General features: G+C 45.4%; 1 protein-coding gene across 2 annotated transcripts in view; it reads right to left on the bottom strand.

The window, feature by feature from the left end:
* Positions 1-26,976, bottom strand: part of DMXL1 (Dmx like 1) — a 1,781,042-nt gene that overhangs the window by 841,909 nt on the left and 912,157 nt on the right. For both annotated transcript variants that reach the window (XM_085632653.1, XM_085632652.1), the window contains exon 22: positions 20,307-20,472. In XM_085632653.1, coding sequence (XP_085488779.1) covers positions 20,307-20,472 — 166 coding nt within the window. The remainder of the gene's footprint in view (positions 1-20,306; positions 20,473-26,976) is intronic.

Genomic DNA, 26,976 nt, shown 5'->3' with positions numbered 1-26,976 from the left:
GTGTTTTTTAAGATACAGATTGGGCTTGTTACCATGCGTTCTACATCTTCCTCACTGGCTGAGATCGAAAGCAGGTACATCATGTAGGTTATGCGGCAAAGGGGCAGAAGATATGTTGCACCTGCTATGCTCGTGTGAGAAACTGCACGAAGAAAGGAAGCTTCTGCTGAAACGCCATTTCATTCTACAGGGGGTTCGCACACGAAGGAATGCAGTGCTAACCTGCTTTTCAGCACAGGACCCCCAGCTGAGCTGTAGATTTGTGAAATTTTTAAAAGCAGTAGAAAAAAAACTACCAAAAATTGACCCATGATTAACTCAGCAAAACAGGACATTTGATTTAACTTACACAGATGTAAATGTATGTGTCTTGTAAAGCGCACTGCTGCCCTGAGGCGTCGTGGCGCTGTAGACCGCTGGGGAACCCGTCCTGGCTATCCCTGTTAGATGGTCCCTCCTGGGTATCTCCAAGGTGAAACCAGGCATCCCCGGCGAATGTGGGGGGCCGTTGTGGAGATGAGGCAAGCTAATGCCCAGAGTTGCCGAGTGTGTTCCTGGTTAGAGTAGGTACCGAGGCGAGAATTATCGAGTCCGTTTTGACCCTGGTCCACAACCCTGCCGCGTCGGGAATTGAACCCTGGTCCCTGGCCGATTCTCTGCTTGCGGATCTGCCGCCTCTAACCAGTGAGCCACACCTCTCCATTTATTCTCTATTTATGTTGCAGATTTTAACGAATTTTATTATGTGTTATTGTATCGCATTGGTTTTAATTAACTGTGCAATAAATTAAACTGAACTGAACATAAGAACTTAATTCTAAACCGAGCGTCACTTCACTGGGAACCATGCGGAAGTTATTTTGCAAATGCTACAGAAATTGAACTACAATAGGCACCTTAAATAAAGACCCTTGGTCAGAAGAAAATAAACAAGCACAACACATTAACAGTTCACTTCTCGTCTCAGAACCCAGCTATGCATACAATCAATTACTTACTTCATTTTCACCAATAAATCGTACAGCGCTCTTCTACATGGGTGCTAGGTTCATGTTACACAAATAGCCCACACATACAAGCAGAAGATATTGCCAAATAACACTCAAATCTATCTAAACTGAACTTTTTCAGATAAAATCAAGGCAAACTGTAAAATATGTACAACCACAGATTGTAAGGTATCCAACTCTCTATCTGATAACCACTTAGAAAAGCCACCCTAACTAGAATAGACCACTGAAGGAAAGTATGTTCAAGCCACTAGTGAAACAACCAACACTTCTTCCTGAAAAATTAAAAGAGAAAGGGATAAACTTTTACGTTCCAGTCATTAAGATTGGAGACTGGACCTTTGGATGTGGATCTTATTGAAAATTCAAAAGGCATTTTATTTGATTTAACACAGTAAATCATAAAATTACATAAAAAATAAACAGTTCAATAAAATCACCTAAAAATAGGACATCAAATCTCACAAAGAGATGTAAAAATCCCTGCTAAAAACAAACATAACTGTTTAAAAATTTGCCATACAAGAAAGCAGGCCTCATGTAAAATTAATTGACTAGAGATGGGGACATATGTACTTATGGCGTAAATTAGCAAGTTAATGGCAGATAAAAACAATACGTAAAGTGTCCAGTGCAGCAGCCATTTCACAATTGCAAATTGGGGGGCTCTGATGGTTTATGTCAACCTACTATGAGCTGGGGGAACAAAAATGGAAATGGAACAGAAGTTGTCTGATCAAAACTGGCATATCAAGTGTCAGATACAATTCTATTTTACACGAGGATTTCACCATGGCATAATGAGTACATACATTTTTAGACAACGTGTGTTCAACCCTTTTTATGCACATTGGCGCGAATTGCCTCCTTGATCCATAAAACATCTTGTTTGGAAATTTGTTCTGGTTCAGAACAAAAGTTTGAGTCTACCAAAGTTGCACAAAATACCTTTGACTTAGTGCAGCCAGGGCATACGATGGCTATCATCCAGACCCAAGCAGTCTTTCAGAATCTTTTGGTTACATTCCAAATAATTATTCAACCAGACAGAAAACCACAATAGTAAGGGGTGGATTTATAAATAATCTGAAAAAAACCCTGCACCCAGTTCTCCATGAACAATCTCTGAAGATACACTCTGCGGTATCCTCAAGATCCTCCTGAACAATTTATTTTCAGCAATATGGATGGAGTGGCAAGGAATATAGCCCCAGATCTCAGCATCAAATGGCACTGTTGAGACGAATTTTGCTTTATAAAGGTCCATTATGGATTTAAAATGGGTACGACCAAGCCGCCTAGAAAAGGCATCAATACTGTGGGCTACCCTATTAAAAGACTAAGTGGGATCTCATCAAAGGATCCCAGTTCATTTTTCTGTCTACCCAAATGCCAAGGTAGAAGAATTTGTCATTACTTCCAATACTATGTCCATCGACTGTGAGGGTCTAACAAGAGCTGCAGGACATTAGCTGTATGCACACTAAGAACAGTATCGCCCACATACAGTAATGCAGGGGCCTGCCTATTCCCAACCTTAGGAACATCCACTAGAAATTGCTCTAAGTGATGAATATATAAAATAAAAAGAAAGGGGGCTAAAATACAGCCTTAGCAGACTCCACTCTTCAACTGAAAATGCGTTGTGCATTCCCCATTGGGCCCGAATCTTAGTGATGCTTCAAATCCTGCGTTGAAATCATGCAAGAAAGTTACAAGGGCACAATCTGCCCCATTGCCCCCCTTGTAGCCTGTAGTGGAGGCAGCGTTTTAGATACATACATTGCTATGTTAGCATAAGCGCTTTAGATGTTAGAAACGCCATCTTGCCACGTTTGCTGCTTTTGCACACGACACTGCAGGTATATGTTATTATTTGAAAACTGCTTGCTTGCCTTTTCTTCACATGAGAACTGTCTGTTGTTCATATCCCTAGACGTGCACTGCGACCTTGGTCTGAACATTGTGTGCAGAAACAGTCTGAGCCACCAAACAATGTATGTTTTTGAGTTCAGGTTGATCGGCCCACGCTCTAGCCATAACACGCACACAGCTGCAAATACCTGAAAGTCGAGAGCCTTTAATATTGCAGTTTGCATGCATTAGACACACATTCTGGAGAAGAACCTTTCCAGGCGCAGAGCAAAGCTGATCCTGTGATGTGATTCACCTAAGCTGATCTTTACGGTATGGGGTTCCCCATTCAATCCTAGAGACCTTCTATTAGTATAATAATACTAGCTCACTAGTGAAGGGAGGGTGGTTGGATTCCACTGTCATTTGTAATATGATTTCTCCCTTCATTTTCTATGGTATTGTAACAATGCTGATGGTTTTAGTTTTAATCATTTGTCTGCTTATGTTAGCCAAAGTACTGCATCTTAGGACACGTAGTTTATAAAATAAACATTTTAAACTTTACTGTGTCTCTGATTACTGTTGTTGTGGACTGATAGGAGAATAATAACCAACAGATATTTCTGATTCCCACCATTCCTGAGAGTACTCTAAGCCGCTTGTTCTGGGTTGTCTATACATTGGGAGCTCCGAGAGGATACGGATAACGAATGGGACACTGATGCAAGTCGGATTGGGGATCTTGGTACGGAGGTGAGTTTTTGGTACACCGCAATTCACTGAGGTCCTGGTTTCCTGCGCATAGCTCTGTGCATGAGCAGAATCCTTGCAACATGGCACTCCTAATGTTTGGTCTTCTGATTTGAAACGCCTTAGTAGTGCTTATATTAGTTCACGACACCCTCACTCTTGTTTCCGGATAGCGGGAGTGACGGTTTTAACCTACCTGTTTGTACGATAGGTTCTATCAAGCTTGTTCATTAAAAAGGTTTTTATATATCCTCACCATTAGTTTGCAGAAGGACTTGGTCCCAGAGGTGTCCGATTGTGACAACTGGGGTAAGGTTTTTGCAGTGGTCTACTCAAAGTGCTTCGGCACCCCATCTATGGCTGTGCTTCCCTCCGTCATCAAACGTGTTCGGAGGCGGCAGTCGAGTTGGGAATGCGGCTTGTTGGTGTGTTCGACGTAGTTGCCACTCTAGTCCTTGGTAATCTCAAGGGAAATGCGGTACAATTTCAAGTGGCTAATAGCTTAGCCCGCGTCGATGAACTCGATAAGCCCCGAGAACTGCCTAAAATTATTGCGGAAGCTTATAGAACAATTGGCCGCAGTAGTTTGGGGATTAAGCCAACTATTGTCATTCCTGACTTAATACAGCAAACTAAGGTGAGTTCGTCTGTCTAAGACGATCGTCCAACTTTTCCTTAACAAAATTGGCGAACAAAGAAACAGGGAAAGAAGCAGCGGAAACAGGGGTCTCACAGTCCGGTGGCGGAGAACGTGGCAAAGGTCGGGGTGCCCAACAAGGACGTGAGCAACCCCGTCAGTCTGACGGTAAAGGCAAGCAGGATGAGTTTGCACGTCAACGTCCCCAGAAGAAAGTTGCTGCACTAACAGCAAGGTATGCCACAGATAGTGAGAACGCAGCTTCGGAACCTGACATGGGCACTAACGCTGCTCGACAGCGCAGCGGAGGTTACAGTAGTGCGGCAAGCACTGTGTCCATATCTGGAGGCGACAGCAACTGACACGTTCATTACTGTAGAAACTGCTGACACTAGAGTGTCTCCCCCTGATAGACTATGACATAGTCCTTTTAATTGAAGGTGACATACAACGTACAATACATGGGATTTTTTGGGATAATCTGACCTCTTCCTATGATATTCTCCTAGCGGAGGCAGACTGGCCCCCGGCTTTCATTTTGGATGCTCCTAGAGGGGAGGAGGTAATCCTCCCGTCCTTTGCGCACACAGTGCCAAAGGAGCACGCTGAACGGTTTGCCGAAGAGTGGGCTCAGGTGCTTGCTCCAGCGTTGTACCGTACTCAGGTTGGGTGGGATAAATTGTCTCCAAGCCATGAGATTCCTTTACGGTCCATGCCCCAGCCGCAGCCCCAATATCCCATGTGCCGTGAAGCTAGATCCCACGTCGCGGAAATCCTTGAGCAATTGGAATATCAGGATGTTATTGAAACTTGTGTGTCACCAATGAATAATCCTTTATTCACTGTAATGTAATGAAGCCTGATGGGTCGTACCGCCTAGTTTTGGATTACCGGCATTTGAACTCTCATTGTCGAAAATGTGCTGTACAGAACACCCACAGTTCTGCCCTCGTTGATAGTCTTGTGCGTAAAAGGTTTAAGACCACACTTGACATATCCAATGGCTTTTACAGCCACAACCTGTCATCTATTAGTAGTCAGTGGACAGCATTTACTTCTGGCGGCAAACAAAAACTGTTTAAGAGATTAGCCATGGGCTGTATAAACAGCCCTGGCGTCTTTGCCGCACGTGTAGTCTCTCTGTTAGAGAGCATTGACCCTGATGCGTACTCGTATGTTGATGCTATCTATCTCACAGACGACAAGTTGTGGCCGCATCTGTGTTGCGTTGATCGCATCATTGTTATGTTTGCAGCCTTCGGTTACAAGTTCAACTTTACGAAGTCTCACATTGCAGAGTATATAGTGTTGTTTTTGGGCTACGAGCTCAACAATGAGGGTCGAGGGTTAGCTCCTCACTTTCTGGAGAAGGGCGCATGCTTGCGTGCTCCTACAACACTGAAAAAGTTAGTCTTTGCTGGGCTTTCTGAATTTCGGTCGTACTTACATTCCCGATTATGCCCAGCATATCAAGCCGCTATATGCCTTGGAACAACCTAGTTTTTCCAAATTGAGCTGGCAGCCAGAGCATTCAGCTATTTTGCAATCTTTGCAGGCTGATCTTCTTGCTTCGAAATACTTACTGACACGTGATAACCACACTAACCTGGTGATGAGAATTGTGCCGGGCGCTGTGGGTTTCACGTACTTAACGTTCAATGAGGGCGACACCGTCCACATTGCCTAAAAATCACACCTGTACACTTCGGCTGAACTGCGCTTTTCCACAGTCGAAAAGGTTTTGACTGCAGTGCAGATGGCGATTCTTAAAGAACGAGCGCTGTTGCAAGGGAAACGCATGTTGGTGGTTACACCATATCCTGCTCTAGAGGCAGTGACAAAAGCCAGTGTCCCTAATTCTAAAGCTTTGCACCCACGTTGGATACAATGGGCCACTTCATGGACATCGCCAGATGTCACCTATGTCTTTGATGCCTCATTACAGACTCAGGAATACTTGCAGTATGAATTTGTTCATCCGGCTCCTCTGTCTTTGCGCCCGCTTGAAGATTACCATTGTGTCATTTACACTGACGGTTTGGCGCAACCGGCGACGAGATAGAAGCATGCCTACTCAGTGGCCTGCGCAAATGTGGCGGGTACTTTCGTGCATGGAGAATTCAAGTCTGATGTCGTGCTACGCAGTCATTGGGTGATTGTACCGCACATTTGGCAGAGCTCCGTGCTCTGGTGCTTGCACTGGAGTTTGCTGATCCTCGGGTTACTGCTCTTATAGTGAGAGACTCGTTTTACTGTGTTCAGTCTTTCAGGGCTCTGGATTTGTGCTTGTCAAACTCGGTGTCTCCTGCCCCGGATTATGATCGACTGATGAGTCCCTTAGTGGCTCATGAGTTGGACTGTTCTGGTGTCAGGATTATGGCCTGTGGAGCGGCACATGGAGTCCTAGGGAATTGGGACATCGGTACGGCAGCGTATGACTTCTTGGCAAGAAGTTATCTTGAAGAACACGCCAGTTGTCCTCTGATTGTGCTAGCGGCCCCAGTTGCCGAGGAACATGTATGTTCGTTTACCTTATTAGACTGGATGGCAGAAACTTTTACAGAAGGTTCCAATTACTTCCTCTTGGAAGCTGTCGCTACTACTTACTGTGCTTACACGTTGATGGATTAACTTGGATGTTGTCCAACTTTCTGTGTGCGAACCACACACACTTTTTTTTTTTTTGGATTCGACACCTGGGTTTGCTGAGCCTTTGCAAGATGTTACGATTTTCCGTTTTCCTTTTTTTCCCTTCATTTTTTTGGGGGGGGGGGGGTTTCCTCTTCGACCTCTCACTTCCCTTTATTTGGTTTTCCAATACATGCACTTGGTTCTGCTCTGTCGGACGTGAACTCTGCGTTCTTTTGTTTCCCTAATAGTTCGTGGTCCGATCAAGGGAGGGTGTAGTGGAGGCAGTGTTTTAGATACATACATTGCTATGTTAGCATAAGCGCCTTAGATGTTAGAAACGCCATCTTGCCGCGTTTGCTGCTTTTGCACACAACACTGCAGGTATATGTTATTATTTGAAAACTGCTTGCTTGCCTTTTCTTCACATGAGGACTGTCTGTTGTTCATATCCCTAGACGTGCACTGCGACCTTGGTCTGAATATTGTGTGCAGAAACAGTCTGAGCCACCAAACAATGTATGTTTTTGAGTTCAGGTTGATCGGCCCACGCTCTAGCCATAACACGCACACAGCTGCAAATACCTGAAAGTCAAGAGCCTTTCATATTGCAGTTTGCATGCATTAGACACACATTCTGGAGAAAAACCTTTCCAGGTGCAGAGCAAAGCTGATCCTGTGATGTGATTCACCTAAGCTGATTTTTACGGTATGGGGTTCCCCATTCAAACCTAGAGACCTTCTATTAGTATAATAATACTAACTCACTAGTGAAGGGAGGGTGATTGGATTCCACTGTCATTTGTAATATGATTTCTCCCTTCATTTTCTATGGTATTGTAACAATGCTGATGGTATTAATTTTAATCATTTGTCTGCTTATGTTAGCCAAAGTACTGCATCTTAGGACACGTAGTTTATAAAATAAACATTTAAAACTTTACCGTGTCTCTGATTACTCTTGTTGTGGACTGATATGAGAATATTAACAAACTGGTATTCCTGATTCCCACCATTCCTGAGAGTAACCTAAGTCGCTTGTTCTGGGTTGTCTATACATTGGGAGCTCCGAGAGGATACGGATAATGAAAGGGACACTGATGCTAGTCGGATTGGGGTTCTGAGTACGGAGGTGAGTTTTTGGTACACCGCAATTCACTGAGGTCCTGGTTTCCTGCTCATAGTTCTGTGCATGAGCAGAATCCCTGCAACAAGGCCATACCTTCGATCTATTCAGTGTATAAAAGGCTGTACTGAGGTTCAAGAAGGCCAAATGTACAGACTCTTTCTTTACTGTAGTGCACTTGTTTTTGATCAGCAAATATACATTTGAATTCTATTCGATAGTCCTCGACACAGTGTAAAGCTGTTTTGGTTATCTTCCAATCTCTGCCCATTCTGTTAGCCGATTCAACAATACCGAGCCAATCATTTTCAATTTGTCATCTACTTAAGAAATGGGCCGGTAAAACGCTGGGTCTGCTCAGTCCCCTTTTTTAAAATTAAGAACAATTACCGACTTTTGCCACTGAAAGGGGGATTTGCCCTGCGCAGCTGCCTTTAGATGTTGAGTGACTAAGGGAGGCCAGTATTAAAATTTTTAAAAGAATTTAAAAAGATCCCCTAGCTCTCCATCCGGACCAGGAGCGTTGCTGGATGAAGGGGCAGCTATGGCTTCTGATATTTCAGCCACCGTGAAATGTAACTCCCCCCCCCCCCCCCCTTCTGATCATAATGGGTGCCCCGATCCTGTTCTGGGATCATTTGGACCAAGTCTGGTACAACTGCCTAATTGAAAATGGACTGGTTCACTGCTTTCCCAAAGGCTGAGCTGTCTCTTAACTCACACGCGGTCGCTAACAGATCCAACACTTACCTTTTGAGGGAGTTCTTTCTATTCCTACAGGTCATGTTATACTGAGTTCTGGCCTCCTTCACTGACTCTGGATTTCTCTGTTTTTTATGCAGGACCGTCATCAGATCTTTATGGGCCTTTGTGCAGCTTTTATCGAAACACTTAGGTCCAAGTCTATCCACCCATCTCATGTCCCTAGTGAGAGTGGTCTTCACTACTAAACACATATTTGAAAATGTGTCCAGAATGTCTTGATCGGGTGTGTCTAGCTGTAAACATGCTTCAAAATCATTTCCACATGATTGTATCAGCTTCCTATTCTTCTTGGTGTGACAACAGTTCCTCCTTAACTTGAAGAAACAATGGGCCAGGCATTAGAGTTCCTACACATCTGGATATCTTGTATGTCTTGCCCAACCTGGTGAAATCAAAATGACATATGCCTTGTGCAGATGTAGCTCTTGAATTACCATCTGCATCAAATAATTGCATAACAGAGATTGCAATTACAAGGTATTGACACAGAGCCTCCTAGAAAATACTTTCCTTTCAGATTCCCTATTGAGCTAGTAATCAGGCAATTGCAGTTTTCCTGGATGGCAGAGGCAGACCACATCTGCAAAAATTCCCCGGTCAACCCACTACTACAAAACCTTTTAATACATGCAAAGGAGAACCCATGCCCTTGCCTTGTTGATGGAAACATTGCAAGGTGTAGCCTGTGATCACTATAACCTGCTTTCTCTGAACCTTTGAGAAATTCCTCAAGGACTATTCTCAGAACTCTCACCTCAAACAGGTTTGTTAGGAAACTGGATTAAGTGAATAAACATCTGCCACTACAAGCACAGGAGTCTAAGGATACAGCTGACCAACATGCAGTTTGCAAGGGCACGACCACCAAATGAGGACAAAATCAACTGCACAAATTAGATCTTCCAAATAACTACTCAAAAACGTACCCTGCAGGGAGCTCATTCTTAGAAATTAGTGGGGCATCAGAAAAACAGAAGAGTTTATATGTTTCAAAAGGCAAAGGATAGACCTTGTCTTTTGCCTCGGCCCTATGGCACATAGTTTTACCATCTTCTGAATAACAATAATCATCTTCCAGCTATCCTTCTGCTGCAGGAAAAAAACAACCGATTTGCAGTGTTCAATATCACTGAGATATACTTGATATATCCTGTTTAAAAACAGGACAGGTTTTTCTTGTTTACTGAGAAATTATAACATACAATAGAGCAACCACATGAAAATGGTCCAGCAGAAGCGAGGGGCATCCACTAGTCGTCTAAGTATTGCCAAAAATGTAATACCATGGTGATGGTTATGCATCATCACCACTGCCAAAACTTCAGTGAACACCCTGTAGGAACAATTTTTCCAAACTGACCAAACAACTATTTGCGGCTGAAATAAACAGGTCCCATAGGTATAGATTTTCCAATGACAGCATATACTCTTAAAGTTTGCATATACAGGCCTCAAAATAAAAAACATATATCCTCTAAAAAAGAGGGGAAAGTAGATGTATATCAAAAAATGTGGAATGAAAGTTAGCATTGTTTTTTGTCCTGTATAGCTATAGGTTTTTCCTATAGGTCAAACGAACAAGTTACTTACCTTCGGTAACACTTTTTCTGGTGGATACGGTATCTGCCTGTGGATTCCTCACCTTGTGACTATCCCCTGCGCCAGCAACATTCGGAAACTTTTCTAGCAGTCCACGCCGATGAGGTCGGAGACGACGTCATAGAGACACGGCTCTACTCGCGACTCCGCTGACGTCACCGGCTCCATAAGAAGACCTCGTCGGCGTGATGACGTCAGTTCCGCCCTTTTTTCCGTGCCTTCGAGGCACACGGACGGACTGACAGCAATATATACACAGTATACACAGTACATAATATACAAGCAACACACACAGTGTGGAAAAATAAATAGAAAGGCAAAAGAGATAACACACTGCCTTTGATAGTAACAAATACATTTTGAAACACCAATATATACTTAAGGTATACAAGGGTGGACAACGGGGAGGCGGGTGGGTCAGTGAGGAATTCACAGGCAGATACCGTATCCACCAGAAAAAGCGTTACCGAAGGTAAGTAACTTGTTCTTCTGATGGATACATCTGCCAGTGGATTCCTCACCTTGTGAATAGATTCCCACAGCAGTCCCTCTCCCGGAGGAGGGTGTCCACCCTTCTATACCAGAAAGTCCTGAAGGACGGAATGAGCAAAGTGTCTGTCCCTCCTCGCCTCAGTGTCTAAGCAATAATGTTTTGCGAAAGTGTGGAGGGAGGCCCAAGTTGCCGCCCTACAAAAATCCTCCACAGGAACACCCCTAGACAAAGCAGAAGTGGAAGACTTAGCTCTAGTGGAATGGGCCCTTAAACCCTCTGGAGGTTCCTTACCAGCCAAAGAGTAGCATATCTTGATGCACAAGACAATCCATCTGGAAAGGGTGCGCTTGTGCACCGCTCTGCCTTACCTGCAGCCAACAAAGCCCACGAAGAGCTGATCATCAACTCTGAAGTCTTTTGTCCTGTCCAGGTAGAAGCTCACTGCCCTCTTAGGGTCCAAGCGGTGAAGTCTCTCCTCCACCTTGGAAGGGTGAAGGGGAGGATAGAAGGTAGGAAGGGTAATGGACTGCCCCAGATGGAAGGGAGTTACCACCTTACGCAGAAATGCAGCCCTGGTCCTGAGTACCATTCTTTCAGCATGAATGGTCAAAAACGGGGTTTTGAACTTAGAGCTTGAAGCTCACTTACCCTCCTTGCCGAGGTGATTGCAATGAGAACAACCGTCTTAAAAGACAACAATCTCAAGGGACACTTGTGTAAGGGCTCGAAGGGAGAACCCATAAGATAAGTCATGACAAGGTTTAAGTCCCATTGAGGCACAATAAAGGGAGTAGGAGGAAACCTGTTTGTGAGGCCCTTAAGAAAACGAAGAACAATAGGTGATTTGAATAATGACTGCTGATCCGGCAAGCAAAGGAAAACCGACAAAGCCGATAAGTATCCCTTTACAGTGGCCACAGCAAAGCCTTGCTGAGCAAGAGAAAGGGCAAACTGCAGAATGTCAGATAAACGAGCCTTCAAAGGATCAATTGACTTCTCTCCACACCAGAGAACAACTTTAGACCACCTATAGGAATAGATAGATTTGGTGGAATGACGTCTGGCAGACACAATTACATCTACCACATCAGGCGGGAGAGAAAAAGAATTCAGGTTGCCCCGTTCAATCTCCAGGCATGAAGGTGTAAGCTCTGGAGGTGAAGATGTAGAACCTGCCCCTCCGATTGGGAGAGGAGGTCTGCCCTCAGAGGGAGACGGAGCGGAGGGCACAAGGAGAGGTGGAGAAGATCTGTGTACCACACCCTTCTTGGCCAATCCGGGGCGATCAATATGACTTGGGCCCGGTCTTGGCGAATCTTCCTCAGAACCCGAGGAATCAAGGGTATGGGAGGAAACGCGTAAAGGAGTCGTGAGCCCCAACTCAACTGAAACGCGTCTCCCAACGCTCCCTGCATCGGATACTGGAGACTGCATATTGACGGGCAGTGCGCGTTCTTGCGGGTGGCAAATAGATCTATCTGAGGAGTTCCCCACCTCCGAAAAACGTGACGAACCACCTCCGATGGAGCCTCCACTCGTGGTCGGCGGAGAACTGCCGACTGAGACTGTCCGCACGTACAAATCTGATGGTCCTGAGCCCAGGACCATAGACGCAGAGCCTCTTTGCAGAGACAATGCGACCCCACTCCTCCCTGCTTGTTGACATACCACATCGCGATAGTGTTGTCCGTCAGGTCTTGAACAGACTGACCGCGAAGGGAAGGGAGGAAGGCCTTGAGTGCCAAACGAATCGCCCGCAATTCCAGAAGGTTGATGTGAAGCAACCTTTCCTCTGGAGACCAAAGACCTTTGATCTCCAGATCCCCCAGATGCGCACCCCACCCTAAAGTGGATGCATTCATTATCACTGTGGCCACCAATGGAGGTAGATGGAAGGGCTTTCCTTGAGACAGATTGCCCTCCACACTCCACCAAGATAGATCCGCCGCAGCTTCTCTGGAGATCCTCACAGACTCCCTGAGATCTCCTTTGTGCTGATACCACTGCTGCGAAGGCACCACTGGAGCGCCCTCATGTGCCAGCGTGCATGGTTGACCAACAGAATGCAGGAAGCAAACAGACCGAGCAGGCGAAGGACCTTCAGGACTGCTCCATTGCAAAATAAAGGAATCATTTCCTGTATGTCGAGAATCCTTTGAGGAGGAGGGAATGCTCGACACACAGTAGTTTCCAGTACCGCACCTATGAACAGGTTGCGCTGAGAGGGCACCAGGTGAGATTTGGGCACGTTTATCAAGAAGCTCAATTTGAACAACAGCTGAGTTGTATCCTGCAGATGATGTAGCACCTTCTCTGGCGACTCCGCTTTGATCAGCCAGTCATCCAGATAGGGGAAAACGGAAATCCCCGACCTTCTGAGATGGGCTGCCACCACTGCCATCACCTTCGTGAAGACTCGGGGTGCAGTAGTAAGACCAAATGGAAGGACCGCAAACTGATAATGTTGCGACCCTACCGTAAACCGGAGATGCTTCCTGTGCGACTTCAGAATGGGGATGTGGAAATACGCATCCTGCAAGTCGATCGACACCATCCAGTCCTCCTGATTCAGCGCAAGGGTGAGCATCTTGAACTTCTCTTGCTTCAGATAAAGATTCAAGATCCTGAGGTCCAATATCGGACGCAATCTGCCGTCCTTTTTCGGAATCAGGAAATACCAGGAGTAGCATCCCTGACCCCTCTCCTGCTCTGGAACCACCTCTATCGCACCCTTCTGTAGTAACTTCAGGACTTCCTCCTGTAGGAGAAGACGGTGGTTCTCTGAGCAAGCCCCTTGACAAGGAGGGTAATTTGGAGGAAATTCCCCGAAAGGTAAGGGCATACCCATTTTCAACAAGATCTAGAATCCAAAGATCTGTAGTAACAGATTCCCAATCTTGTAGCAAATGGGTAAGCCAGCCCCCCACAGGACCAGCATGATCCAGAATGGTGGATCTAGGGCTGCTTTGCGGTGGTGGGAGGGGCTGAGGAAGAGGAAGAGGAGGAGGAGGAGAGCTGACGGCCATGTGTGCAACCCCTGATTCTGCCTCTGTATCCCTTATACAGAGAGCCTTGCTGCTGTTGCTGCTGTTGTTGTTGTTGGGTCTGCCTGTAGGAACGAAAGGTTGCCCTTCCGAAACCCCTGTATCTTTTAAACGATCCCCTTGACTGGGATTGAAGGCCCAAAGACTTAGCCGTAGCCTTGCTTTCCTTAAAACGTTCAAGAGCAGCATCCGCCTTTTTGCCAAACAATTCAGAGCCATCAAATGGCAAGTCCAACAATGTTGACTGTACATCAGGGGAAAACTCAGAAGACTTCAGCCACGCACCCCTCCTAGTGGCAACAGAAGAACCCATGACTCTTGCCACTGAATCCGCCGTGTCCAGACCACTCTGTATCACCTGGCGTGCTGCTGCCTGGGCATCCGTCAAGAACTCATTAAAGCCAACCCTATCCTCCTCAGATAGTTTTGGAGCCAGTTTCTTTGCAGAGTCCATGAGCGCATGAATATAGCTTCCCAAAAGACAAGTGGCATTTGTTGATTTAAGGGCCATGCTGGCCGATGAAAAGACCTTTTTGGCCGACTGATCTAACTTTTTAGCCTCTCTGTCACTTGGAACCTGAGGAAAAGCACCCTTAGATTTTCCTGAACAAGCAGCCTGAAGGCGATGGATGTGATGTTAAGAACTCAGGGTCCCCTGGAGCTGCCCTATACCTCCTAGCAACTGTCTTAGAAACTGCGGGAGCAGAAATAGGCTTACGCCACTCCTCCATCACAGGATCTATAATGGCCTCATTAAAAGGCAATAATGGCTCTGAAACTGTAGTAGGAGAATGCAGCACCTCCGTAAGAATATTTGATTTAAATTCAGTAGTAGGCAACTGAAGATCTAACAATTCAGCTGCCTTCCTAATGACTGCATGATATGGAGCCACATCCTTCGAGGGGTCATCGGAAGGTGGAGTAATTTCCCACTCAGGAGACAAATCCAATCCACTAGCCTCTTTAAGTTCTTCAAAAACTTCATCCGACTCCACAAGCTCTCCCTCTTCTGCTTCTTCCAGAAGGTACCTTCGCTCATCAAGCACCCTTTGAGCTTCCCTCCTGGACCGGATTCGTACAAGCGTCGGCGTCGTGTTCGAATTCGAACGGCGTCGAACGTGGATCCACAGGAGCAGCCGGCGTCGAACGAGGTTGAGCCGGCGCCGGTGAAGAAGGGAGCGGCGTCGATGTCCTCAGCGCCGGTAGATGCCAAGACGGCGTCGCCGGAAAAAACAGCATGAAGGGGGCCTGTGGATAAGCTTGAGGCACCCCCAAACTGAAGGCCATGGGACCCATCGGACCAGAAGGTGCACCAGTGGAGTACATGGCTCTCGAAAACACCCCGTACATAGCATTTAAATAATGCGTGGGGTCCTGACCAGGTCTAGGGAACGCAGGGTACTGATCTGGCATCACCAGACTCGGGCCAACCGGTGCCAACGGTGGAATTTGTGTTAAGAAAGGCTCACCCGGTGCTTGAAACTCCTCAACCGGAGCCGGGGACAGAGCCGGAGTCGAAGCCGGAGCCGGGGATGGAACCGGCGTCGGAGATGGAGCCGGCGCCGGAGATGTAGCCGGAGAATGAACCGGTGAAATCACTGGAGAAGAAGGACCAGCAGGCGAATCCGGAATGGGTGAAGGAGACACAGAGTCCTTACGGCGTCGAGTAGGCGACTTCGACTTTGGAGCCGAACTCTTGTCAGAGTGTCTTCGAGAAGAATGTCTCCTCTTCTTTTTGTGCTTCTTGTATCTCGAAGCATGCCCCGAAGTCGACTTCAACGCCGACCTCGATCGTGACTTCGACCTCGACCTCGTTCTCGACTTCCTCCTTTCTCCTTTTTCATCCTTGCGATGAAAAGCTTTGCCTCCCTTTCCTTGAGAGCCTTGGAGCTCATCTTGCGACAGCAAGAGCATCCATCCACATCATGGTCAGATGATAAACACCATACACAGTCGTCATGTGGATCCGTGATCGACATATGTTTTCCACATTGACGACAGGGTTTCAAGCCCGATTTCTTTGTCGAAATTTTTTCGAAAAAGGAACAGAGAAATCCAGTAGAAACACAAATTAACAGTGAAGCTACAGATAGAGATTCCCGAAATCCGTTGGCTGCGACGGCGAGGAAAAAAGGGAACTGACGTCATCACGCCGACGAGGTCTTCTCATGGAGCCGGTGACGTCCGCGGAGTCGCGAGCGAAGCCGTGTCTCTGTGACGTCGTCTTCGACCTCATCGGCGTGGACTGCTACAAAAGTTTCCGAATGTTGCTAGCGCAGGAGATATTCACAAGGTGAGGAATCTACTGGCAGGTGTATCCATCAGAAAGTATGTTACTGTGAATCATCCCTAGCACAGGACAAGGAGATTTGAAAATTATGCAATTCACTAAACAAAAATGCATGACGTGCTGCACAAGGGGCACAAATGAGTTGGGAGATGGAACACTAGAAACTGAATAGCATAGGGAAAATGTTTTCAAAAGGTCACCAATCTTCGTGAATATAAATACTGCATTAACTTGTAGATAGAGAGATTAACGTAGATTTAGGTACATGCTGTAGATAGCAGTCGTGGTCCATGCAGGCAAGAGCGGTGGAGCAGTGGAGCCAGGTGGGCGGGGGATTTCAACATACGACCATGAGGGAAAACGATTTATTGAGTTTTCCCTCACGGTCGTATGTTGAAATCCCTCTCCACCCGGCACCACCGCTCTTACCTGCATGGGCCGCGGCTGGTAAATAGACTTACAAGTACATCGAGAGAAGCAACATGCTTTTATTTGATATGATACAGAGACAGAAATGAATTATATAGATTTATGATACAGAGACAGAAATTAAATTATATAGATTTATGTGAGCTTACTAAATTTAACACGCCTATTTAGCTGGCATGCAACGGGTAGCACCAATTTAATTTAAATAACCGCAAAGGGAAATTAGAAAATGTACGGTGCAGGATACTGTTATATGGAAGGCAACGTCACAAATACCTTTCGATACAGGTTCACTTTGGATGCAACTGCATTATGAACAAACTCATTCACTTTAGAATTCTACCTGATGCTAAAGTGATTAAGTTCTCAGTGTGGAACTGGCCGCATAGCGAGTTAAGCTGTAAAAATGTACAACTCGACACACAATGTAAAACATACAGTTTCCAAAATGTTAATTATATTTGGGTAAATGCGTTGCTCACTGAACTGGAGCTTGAGGTCCCATAAAAAGGAAAATGTTTTGAATTTGAAAAAAATCACAACTGACGCATACAATTGCCGATGCAAGCAAACAGCTTATGGAACAACGCACGGAAGGAGGACTAATATCGAAATGTTTTATGTGAATTTGCATGAATTGCATCTAGCCCCATGAAGAATGAACAGAGAAGTTGCTCAAAACACAAGCTCATGAAGAATAAATAGAGAAGTTGCTCAAAACACAAGCTCGGAATGAGATTGAGCAATTGTAGATAGTGATGTCAGTGGCTAATGTCTTTGAATTGTTTCTCCTGGGATGAATCAGCTAATTGCAGATCAGAAACAAGTATAGAAAATAGCTCAACAGTGCCCCTCCTGCAAGCAAATAGACAGTAGGCACCAAACACAGACAAAGGGTGGATAAAAAAAATGTGGTTCTTGGGTCCCAGGAGATTAAGGCTTTTTAAGCTTGGTCGATAAATGGATATGGGGGTTCTGTTGAAGACTTTTGTTACAAGAGTGTGGTTTATGTGGGTAGATTGTGAGAATGGGCAGGGGATTGGAGGGAAGGGTTAGAGAGGCTAAAAAGACTGGACAAGATAGATAGACAAGTGGAAAAAATTAGGATTCACAAAGCTGACTGATTAAATGTTAACTGAAAGAAGACCTGTTTTAAAAAGAGATGGAAACATTAAGGGCAACCCTGCAATATTAAAAATCCATGAGGGTGTCTGGGCTGACAGCAGACTGACCAGCTAATCTCTGAAACAAAACGTAAGACGCAACTGTTATGTATTTTCTTAGAAGCTCTAGCAACAGCTTAGTAAGGCTGTTGTGTACTGTGCATTTGAATTTGAATATCAAGTATAAATGTAGGCTCATTTTGAGGTTCCCATTGTTTTTGTTTTCAAATAGTAAAATGACTGCATGTTTTAGTTAATGATAATGCATGAATGTTAAGTGTTGCCATGTTTTGTGCATCTGCATGGTATATCTTAGACGTGAAACTGTGAAGAAGGGAGTGACTTTTCTTTTCTTTCTTAATTCAATATTTATCGTTCTGTTTTTAATAAATAGAAAAACAACTACGAGTCAGTCTTCAAAAGGGTCTCAGCATGTGCTCCATCTCACTTTCTAACAATTCATAGACTTGCTCAGTGTTTTGTGGCAGGAGCAAAGCATAATTAATGTTCAGAATTAAGAAACCTGAAACTAAGCAGATTCAAGATTGCAGGGCTCAAAAACCTGTGTATATTTGTTGGGTTCTAAATGGGCAAACTGCAGCAAAAGAGGTTCTATGCTTGAATGTACAAATAACTTGACGCTAATTTTTAAAACATATCAGAATACTCCTCTACCTTGACTTCAATCTTATTTTCTGTTGTTTTCCTATATTTCTCTTCTTTATTTTCTCATTCCTTTATATTTGATTAGGTATAATCTCAGTATTTCTTATCTAGAGTTCGACCTGTATCTTCACAACCCAAGAAGCCAAAGACACGCAAAATGGTGGATCTGAAAACTGGGAATATTGCCATTTACCACAAATCTCAAACATAGTCTTTGACTGCTCCTCGCTGGGATATGGAAGATCTAACCATGCCACTGAATCCTTCTCCTGCTGAGCCTGGATTATGTACTGCAAATAGGCTTTTCCAAATGTCTCCTTCTTCAGAAATATGTTGGGGAAACGCAAAATACGAACAAACTTCAGACCTCCATAATTCATGGAGATGACCAAGTATCTCAAAGAAAGGCCCTTTTCATTAAATGGCTGCAAAACCACTTTTTCAGTGCCTTTCTGAAGATGACTTTTGGTGTCCATCATAAAGAGGTTTGTGTGAAGCAAAAGAAAGTGGTAAGTGGAAGTAGCAGCACGTGGCAGCTTTATCAGAATTGGAAGAACAAATCTATCTTGTACAGTCTGAAGGACCCACCAGTCCAACATGATCTCTACAATTCAGACAAAAACCAGCTGATCAGTGTCAAATGGTTATTCTTAATTAAGAATCTACATAGGTTTTGCAGCAGTAATGTGCCATTTATAGAGTCAGACTTTCTTATACTGCTGATGTCATCTGCAAGCAGATGAGAGCACCTTTTGCCTTTGAGAACATTTTCTCAAATACATCTTGAACCATTGTTAGCTTTCAGATATTGGCATCTTAAACATCTTAAATCAGCTTATCTGTTATCACCAATGTCAACAACCGCAGTGCACATAAAACTGATCAAGACTCCACTTCTGTCTTTGATATAAAGTCTATATTGAGACCTAGTCACATCAACTTCAAATGCTACATCTTAAGTAGTAGACTCAAAGTCAAAGTTCTAGGAGCTTACTTCAAAATGAATCTGAAATGTTGGCCTGACTCAATCTTAGTGGCTGCAGAAGGTGGGACAGAAGGATTGTGCTTTGCAAAGATCCCCAACATTGCATGCTAAAAGGCTTGCATCTGTGTCGAAACTGACACAGAGGATGGAAAGGGCACATCTTCTTTCAGCTTCCCAGGATCAAACCATGAAGATGCAGAGGCAGTACTGCTTCTCTATTTTTTGCACTCCTAATGGGAGGAGAAAAATGTATTGAATTGCAAAAGGCCGCTCTGGTCATTTATCCCATTAGACATTTCGCCGAGAGGGCTGGAGCTAGTGAAGGCTGTTTTTTACATTCAAAGACTACCAACAATGTCATTCTCTCCATCTCCTCAGGCATTATGAAAGCAGGTAGACTGGAAGCATACTGAGAGTCAGAGAGAAACAGAGAGACGGAGCAACTGAGCCAGAATCCCTGGTGTTTTCTATGCTTCTTGTGCTTCTAGTGCTGCAACCAACTGGACCTCCCAAAAAGGCATCTGAACTATGACTTTACAGCTGACATAAGAGGCAATACCTCTTGCTACCTTGACACCTTTGTATGCATGACAACACCAAAAGCAGTCACTAAGGAAGTCGTTACCGCCATGTGACATCACCACTGAGAGCAGGGTTTAGAGCCTTAAGAGTTTGTTCAGTACAGTTATCCACAATAAACACGGAGACTACTATTTATACTTTGCTGATAAAATGCTATGAACAAAGGGTTAATATAAGCAACGCAAATAAAATTAACAATTCTTCACTTATCATATAAACACTTGAAAAATACACCATAAACACTGCACTCAAATTAATTTATTTTACAACGTTGCTATTTACCTCCACTGCATCTTTTAAAGAACCAGCCAAAAGAAAAAATGCAGCTGAGTGTTCAAAACGTTGTTTTCCCAATAGAGAAAATGCATTTTTTAAAGCTGCTTTACGCCACCTATCTTCATTAAAGTTGTGCCCAAAAAATTGTGTCATCTTCGTATCTTGTTGAGACCTAAAACATCAAAATAGCAGAAAGGAACATTAAATATAAAAAGCAGGTACTACTGGAAATATAACTATCTGCAAAGCAAGAAAAATAGGATTCTATATTACAGGTAAAATCCCAATCTGCCCTTTGAACTTCAAATTCAGTATCAAAGAGATGATCATTAAAAATGCTCCTTCATATAAGTTACAGCTTAGTTTGACAATTTTGTGTTACTTACATCACAACGATGCATAGGCAGGAAGAGCTGTATAAGAAGATATCACATAATAAATGTAATTCTGATTAAAATGCATCTGCGAGGGCTTGTCTTCTATGGTTATTGCATTCTGAATTTGGAATTCACTCATGGAAAATTACCAGTATACCTATGATGTCTAGCAACATTGAAGACAATGCACAGCAAACAAATTCCTAGTAGCTAATTTCATTACATCATGCAGTACCCTCAATTGTTTTGTTTTGTCAGACTCACTTTCTTAAATGAGCCCTTAGGCACTAGCCCCAGCAAAATATCTATGTGTTTATACAATGCAATAAACCCTGACTCCAATTAGAATGTTCAGGTTTTGCTTACACTCAAAGTGCCATGGCTGTGTGGTTTTACTTTTGAGCTATAGGGCTGGTGCTTTAATACATTACTCTCAACCCTTACCTTAGGTGAAATCTCAATGGACTCACCATCATTGTTTTTTTCTAGATTTAAAAACAGTGGCACTGGAAGCAATGATCTGGTCTCACTGCCAGGCCGAACCGCTGCCCATTGGGCTTCAAGCCAACAATCCTACTCGGAGGTGCTGTGTAGGTCTAACAGTACCCCATGCATCCTCAGGTCACCAACAGAAATAAAGCCTACGGTGATGTGAAAAGCCGTCATGAAAAAAATCTTTAATATGTGATGTTCAGTCATCTTCATGGATGAAAAGACAGATTAAGTAACAAAATAAAGTCAATCAACGCGGTCCGACATATCCTACTTCATTCAAAAACTCTACATTTTGGAAAATAAGTGTTAAGACATTGAGTATTGACTTAAAAAACCCAGGTTGGGGCAGAATTTTTGTTTGCTTCATAAGAGGAACACAGAACTGGAGGGCACTCAAGATACAACATCGGGAGTTTTAATGGTGTTCTTACAAAGCTGGAGAGAGTGGACATGATGTGTGCAGACCACAAAAACTTCCAAGTCTGACTCGCAGGCCAATTTACACCTATTTCTGGAGGCATTGTCAAGGAGGGCACATCATCTTGGAAGCTAATAAGAACAGTCAATTTATATGTAAGGACTACACGATCCACTAGGAAACTGATTTGTCATTTCAGACTAAACTTTGCACAACCACCCGGACCCGGCAGCAAGAGGCTGTTTAGGCACAACGCGGGTTGAGAGCAGCAAGGGCGGTGTGCCATTTTGCTCCCACCCCCCTACCGGGATCCTTGAGGCTTCTAACGGACAGGCCTCTCTAGTAAACTCGTTCCTCTCCCCATAATTAATTCACTTGGCGGAGTTCACACTACTCAGTGTTTTTTGATTTTTTCACACATTAGCCCTCGGTTGGGTGGACCTTAGCGAGTGCACACCACCGGGGCTACGCACATCCCCCTCCGGCCCTGACGAATGCCCGATTAACACTCCATTAGGCAGAAACATGTTGGCCGCCACGGAGTGAACCAGGTCTATTATTTTTTTGACCCTCACTCCTTTTTACCTCTTTCCAATTAAGCAAAATTAATAAAGTTCCTTTTTTTGACTTGATTGGTTATTTTAAATTCACTTTCCCCACACAACCAACCCAGCTCCGCAGTAACCTGGCGTCGCAGCACACTGGGATGACATTCGGTCGTCCCAGTGGAAGCCCAATGATGAAGCATGTCACCAACCAGGTTGGTGAGTGAGGGCTTTTTTCATACCCACTGGGTATTGTTCCAAATTGACCAAGCTTACTCCCTATGAACATAACGGTGCACAGGGAATCTGAGGCTCGTTGCTCGATCGATTGATGTATTACATTGATTAGAGTGCCCCCTACTTCATATTTTTGTACACTGGCTTTATTGTTTATTGATATTCTACTGAGGGGACTAGCCGTGTTGATCCCTTCCTCTCCCGTTGTTTATGATAAACTTTGCACAAGACTAAAATGCTGGAAAACTAAAAATGGTCTGCTAGAGCCCACGAACATGCTGATCATTACAGATGTAAAGTCCAAAGAATATACAAACCCTGATTCGCTGGAATTGTTCTTAGATATTTTGATTTAAAAAGAAATGGAAGTATCTGTGTCTCACCTTGCTACATCTTAAGTTAGAGTCAGTGGTGAATCTCCAAGCATCACAGATCATTACTCAAAAGAACAGAAAAGAAAAAAGCGTCTGGATACCCTCATGGGTGATAAGCGAGCTATACAAATCGACATAACATAACAATAGATAGTTCCGATTTTGCACTTTGAATTTCCACGATGTGCTGAATGTCTTTGTCCTCTGGGTAAATATAGATACTAGCTGTCCTAATTGGACAAATTCCTTACCTTAGGTATGCCCTATCTGATAGAGATATGATCTAGCTGCAGATTTCTTACCTTTGAATTTCTCCGGCGTCAGACTGGATATGTACGTTTTTTCTTTGAGCAATACCCCATGCACGCAGTAGGTCTTGTAGGCAAGCTATGCGTGACATCAGCGCAGTCTGCACCATTGTGACGTCCATATCACCTATATAGGCACCACTTCGGCATGCTGATGTTAGTTACTTTCCACAACTTTCCGCGCCAGAAGCACGGAGCCATGAAGTGTATTTCTTACTAACTACGGCCCTGAAAGGTATCAGCCCTGACTCTAGAAACCTGTCCGCTGCGCAGGTAGGATGGGTGGCTCAGTAGGGAATCTGCGGCTGGATCATATCTCTACCAGATAAACTGTTACCGAAGGTAAGTAACTTGTTTATCCGACAGAGACATCTAGCATGCAGATTCCTTACCACTGAATAGATACACAAGCAATACAAACCCCGGAGAGACTGCGGATAAGTTTAGACCAGGAAGTCCTGCAGGACAGAGCCGCCAAAAAGGCTGTCCCTGCGGACTTGATTGTACAGGCAGTCATGCTTGGTAAATGTGTCCAGGGATGCCCACTTTGATGCCAGATAAATGGCGATGACTGGAACTCCACGTTGCAAAGCTGTGGTAGCAACCTTAGGATGAGCCCCTAAGCCTAAAGGAGGCTGCTTTTTGGCCAGAGCATAGCAACTTTTGATGCAGAGGACGACCCATTGCAAGATGGTCCTCATCTGCACCGCAAGACCTTTCTTTGTTCCAACGTACCCCATGAAGAGTTGGCTGTCCACCTGGAACCCTTTAGTGCGGTCAAGGTAGAATGAGAACACTATTTTTGGGGTCCAGACGGTGGAGTCGCTCCTCTTCTTTAGAGGGGTGCGGAGGAGCGTAGAAAGTGGGCAAGAAGACATATTGGTGGCTACCACTTTTGGGATGAAAGAAGCCCTAGTGCAAAGCCGAAGGCGTAGCATGATCAGAGGATCGATGCTCAATTGGGGAACCTTGAGATTTCAGACTCTTTGTGCCCAGTGCGGAGCCACAAGAATGACTTGGGCCTGGTCGCTCCTGATCTTCTTGAGCACTCTGGATGAGAGGGGTATGAGCGGAAAGGCGTATAGGAGGCCTGAACTCCACTCAAGACAAAAAGCGTCACCGAGCGAGAGCCACATGGGAAACTCCAGTGCCCAAAACCGCTCACATTACGCGTTCTCGGCGGAGGCAAAAAGAACTAACCAAGGCTCTCTCCACTGTTGAAAGAAACCTTGCACCACCTCCGGATGGAAATGCGAATTGCGATCTGCTAAGCATCGACGGGTGAGTTAGTCAGCCCTGATGTTCAGAGAACCTGCCAGGTGTTGAACCACCAGGGATATGTCCTGCTGTTCCAGCCATGTCCAGAGATCCAGGGCCTCTTGACAAAGTGTGTATGGCCCCACCCCGCCGTGTTTGTTGCAGTACTACATGGCGGTGCTGTTGTCCGTGAACACTTGAACCAGCTTTCCCTTGATTGAAGGAAGATCCCCACCCTTTCCAGATGTCCGCCTCATCCATGGAGTGATGCATCTGTCACTACTGTGTGGCCTGGTTGGGGGAGGGGTCTGTTTCTGACCCAATCATGATTGGTCAGCCACCACTACAGGTCCTGTGAAATTCCCTCCGAGATCTGGACCATGTTGGAGAGATTTCCCTGATGTTGCACTATCTGGTACTTAAAAAACAACTGCATAGCCTGCATATGTCTGACATGTGGCACTAGAAAGAAGCAGGAGGCTTAGAGGCCCAGCAGCCTCAGAGTCATTCTGACCGAAATCCAGGATAGAAGCTTAAACATCGGAATCATAGCTTGAATATCCTGAGCTCGCTGTTCAGGAGGATAGGCCTGAAACTGTCCAGAACAGCTCAGATGAAAGGGAGTGTCTGAGAGGGAGTCAGGTGTGACTTCTGCAAGTTGATAGTTAACCCCCTCTAATAGAGGAGGTTCGCCATAGCCTGGAGGTGGAAGGCTATAACCTGGGGTGATAATGCCTTCAACAGCCAGCGTTCACGTAGGGGAAGATTAGCACCCCTGAGCTGCGACCACCACCATCACTTAAGTGAACACCAAAGGGGCGCTGGTAAGGCCAAAGGGGAGCACGCTTAACTGAAAATGCTTGTTGCCTACATAAACAGCGGGTAGCGCCGATGTGCAGGCAGGACAGGAATATATAAATAGGCATCCTGCAAGTTCAAAGCTACCGTCCAGGGCAGACAAGACCTGAGCCAGAGTGAGCATCTTGAACTTTTACTTTTTGAGGAAGTATTTGAGGCTCGCAGATCTAGGATAGGGTGAAGACCCTTGTGCTTTTTCGTGACCAGAAAATAGCAGGAATAACAAGCACAGCCTACTTCTGGCACAGGAATGCTCTCTATGGCTCCCTTGCCCAAGAGAGTTATGACTTCCTCCTGAAGCAAAGTAAGATAGTCCTCCATCAGCTACTCGTAAGTTAGAGGCATGGAGGGAGGGGTAGTCTGGAAGGGGAGGGAGTAGCCTCTTTGAACCCACCTGTCCGAAATGATGTTCTGCCAGTGGTGGAGTTGATGGTTGACCCTGCCACCAATTGGTCGCACATGATATGGAAGGGCCGGACTAGGAATGTTCGGAGGCTGAAGCTGCAGGGAGGTGGGGGTCTGACTAGACCTCTGGCCATCCGACCAAAAGAGCTGGAATGAGTTATGCCCACGCCTCTATGGAGGTTGCTGAACTTGGGCCGTCTTGTGTCTAGGATATGGCCGGCACTCCCGAAAGACCCTTCTATAGCCACAAAGGCGTGGACGGGGAACGTGTGGCCACTTAGAGGTCCAAGGACTTGGCTGTAGCCCGTGAGTCCTTAAAGCACTCCAGTACCATGTCTGCCTGGTCTCCAAAGAGACGAGTGCCATTAAAGCATGTCCATGAGAGAGGCCTGGACATTCCCTTAAAAGTCAGAAGTCCTCAACCACGCACAGCATCGAACAGCCACCATCAGTAGGGGGAGAAAGCAGAACAGAATCTGGAGAGGTATCCAGTCACTTGGCCTCACCCAATTCCTTATACCAGTCCAGTTCTTGGTAAGGCTGGTCTTGTAAAGGGACCAACAACCCCTCCCAATCTTCATCCATTCCCAGCCTTTCAGGATAAGGCTGAGGAAACGACATAGGACGTAAGGGTCCGGCTCATCGGGAATTAGAATGGGGCTGGTGATGCCGGGGGTGCCAGCGCCGTAGGGAGTCTCAGTCGCGGTGCTAGGGAAGGTCGCAATGGCATGACCGGCGTCGGTCTGGATCCATCGTCAGTTCAATGGGGGAGGGGGGAGGAGGTCAACAGTGCCAGAGCTGCAGGCACGGAGCCCAATGGAGCCCCCTTTGAGCCTCTGGGGCCCGAAGCAACAGCGGTATGGGCAGGTCACCCAAATATGAGGCATATGGCCTCATACTATTCTTTAGGCTGGGTAGGGGTAGCTCTGTCTCCTGGAAAGGTGGGGAAGCATGGATCTGACCCAGGCACATGTTGAGGAGAATGGGGCCTAGAACGCCGAGACTCCTCCGTCACGTCGGCCAACGGACAGGGAGAAATCGAAGCATGCTAGGACTTTTTGCGTTTTTTTGTGCTTCTTACCTGACGAACACAACAACTTTGAGTTGGATGACGAAGACTTAGGACTCCCAGACCAGTGCTGGGACTGTGAACAAGACCTCCAAGGACAGCGACTAGGTGCAGAATGCCAGGCCGCAAGCAACTTTAGGGACCACCCCCTCGAAGCTTTCGGAGCCATGGCCCGGCAGTCAGAGCATGACTTTGAGTCGTGGTCACGCCCCAGGCACCAGAAGTAAATCAGGTGTGGGTCCGACATGGCATGGTGACAGGCACTGCACGGTTTGAACCAGGAGTCTTGGTAGACATGAAGGAAAACATACACATCAAAAAAGGGGAAGACAA

This window comes from Triturus cristatus, chromosome 2_1 (assembly GCF_964204655.1).
Source record: "Triturus cristatus chromosome 2_1, aTriCri1.1, whole genome shotgun sequence".
Classification (NCBI taxonomy): Eukaryota; Metazoa; Chordata; class Amphibia; order Caudata; family Salamandridae; genus Triturus; species Triturus cristatus.
Note: the sequence above shows the minus strand (reverse complement) of the source record. Positions and strands in the feature narration are given on the sequence as shown.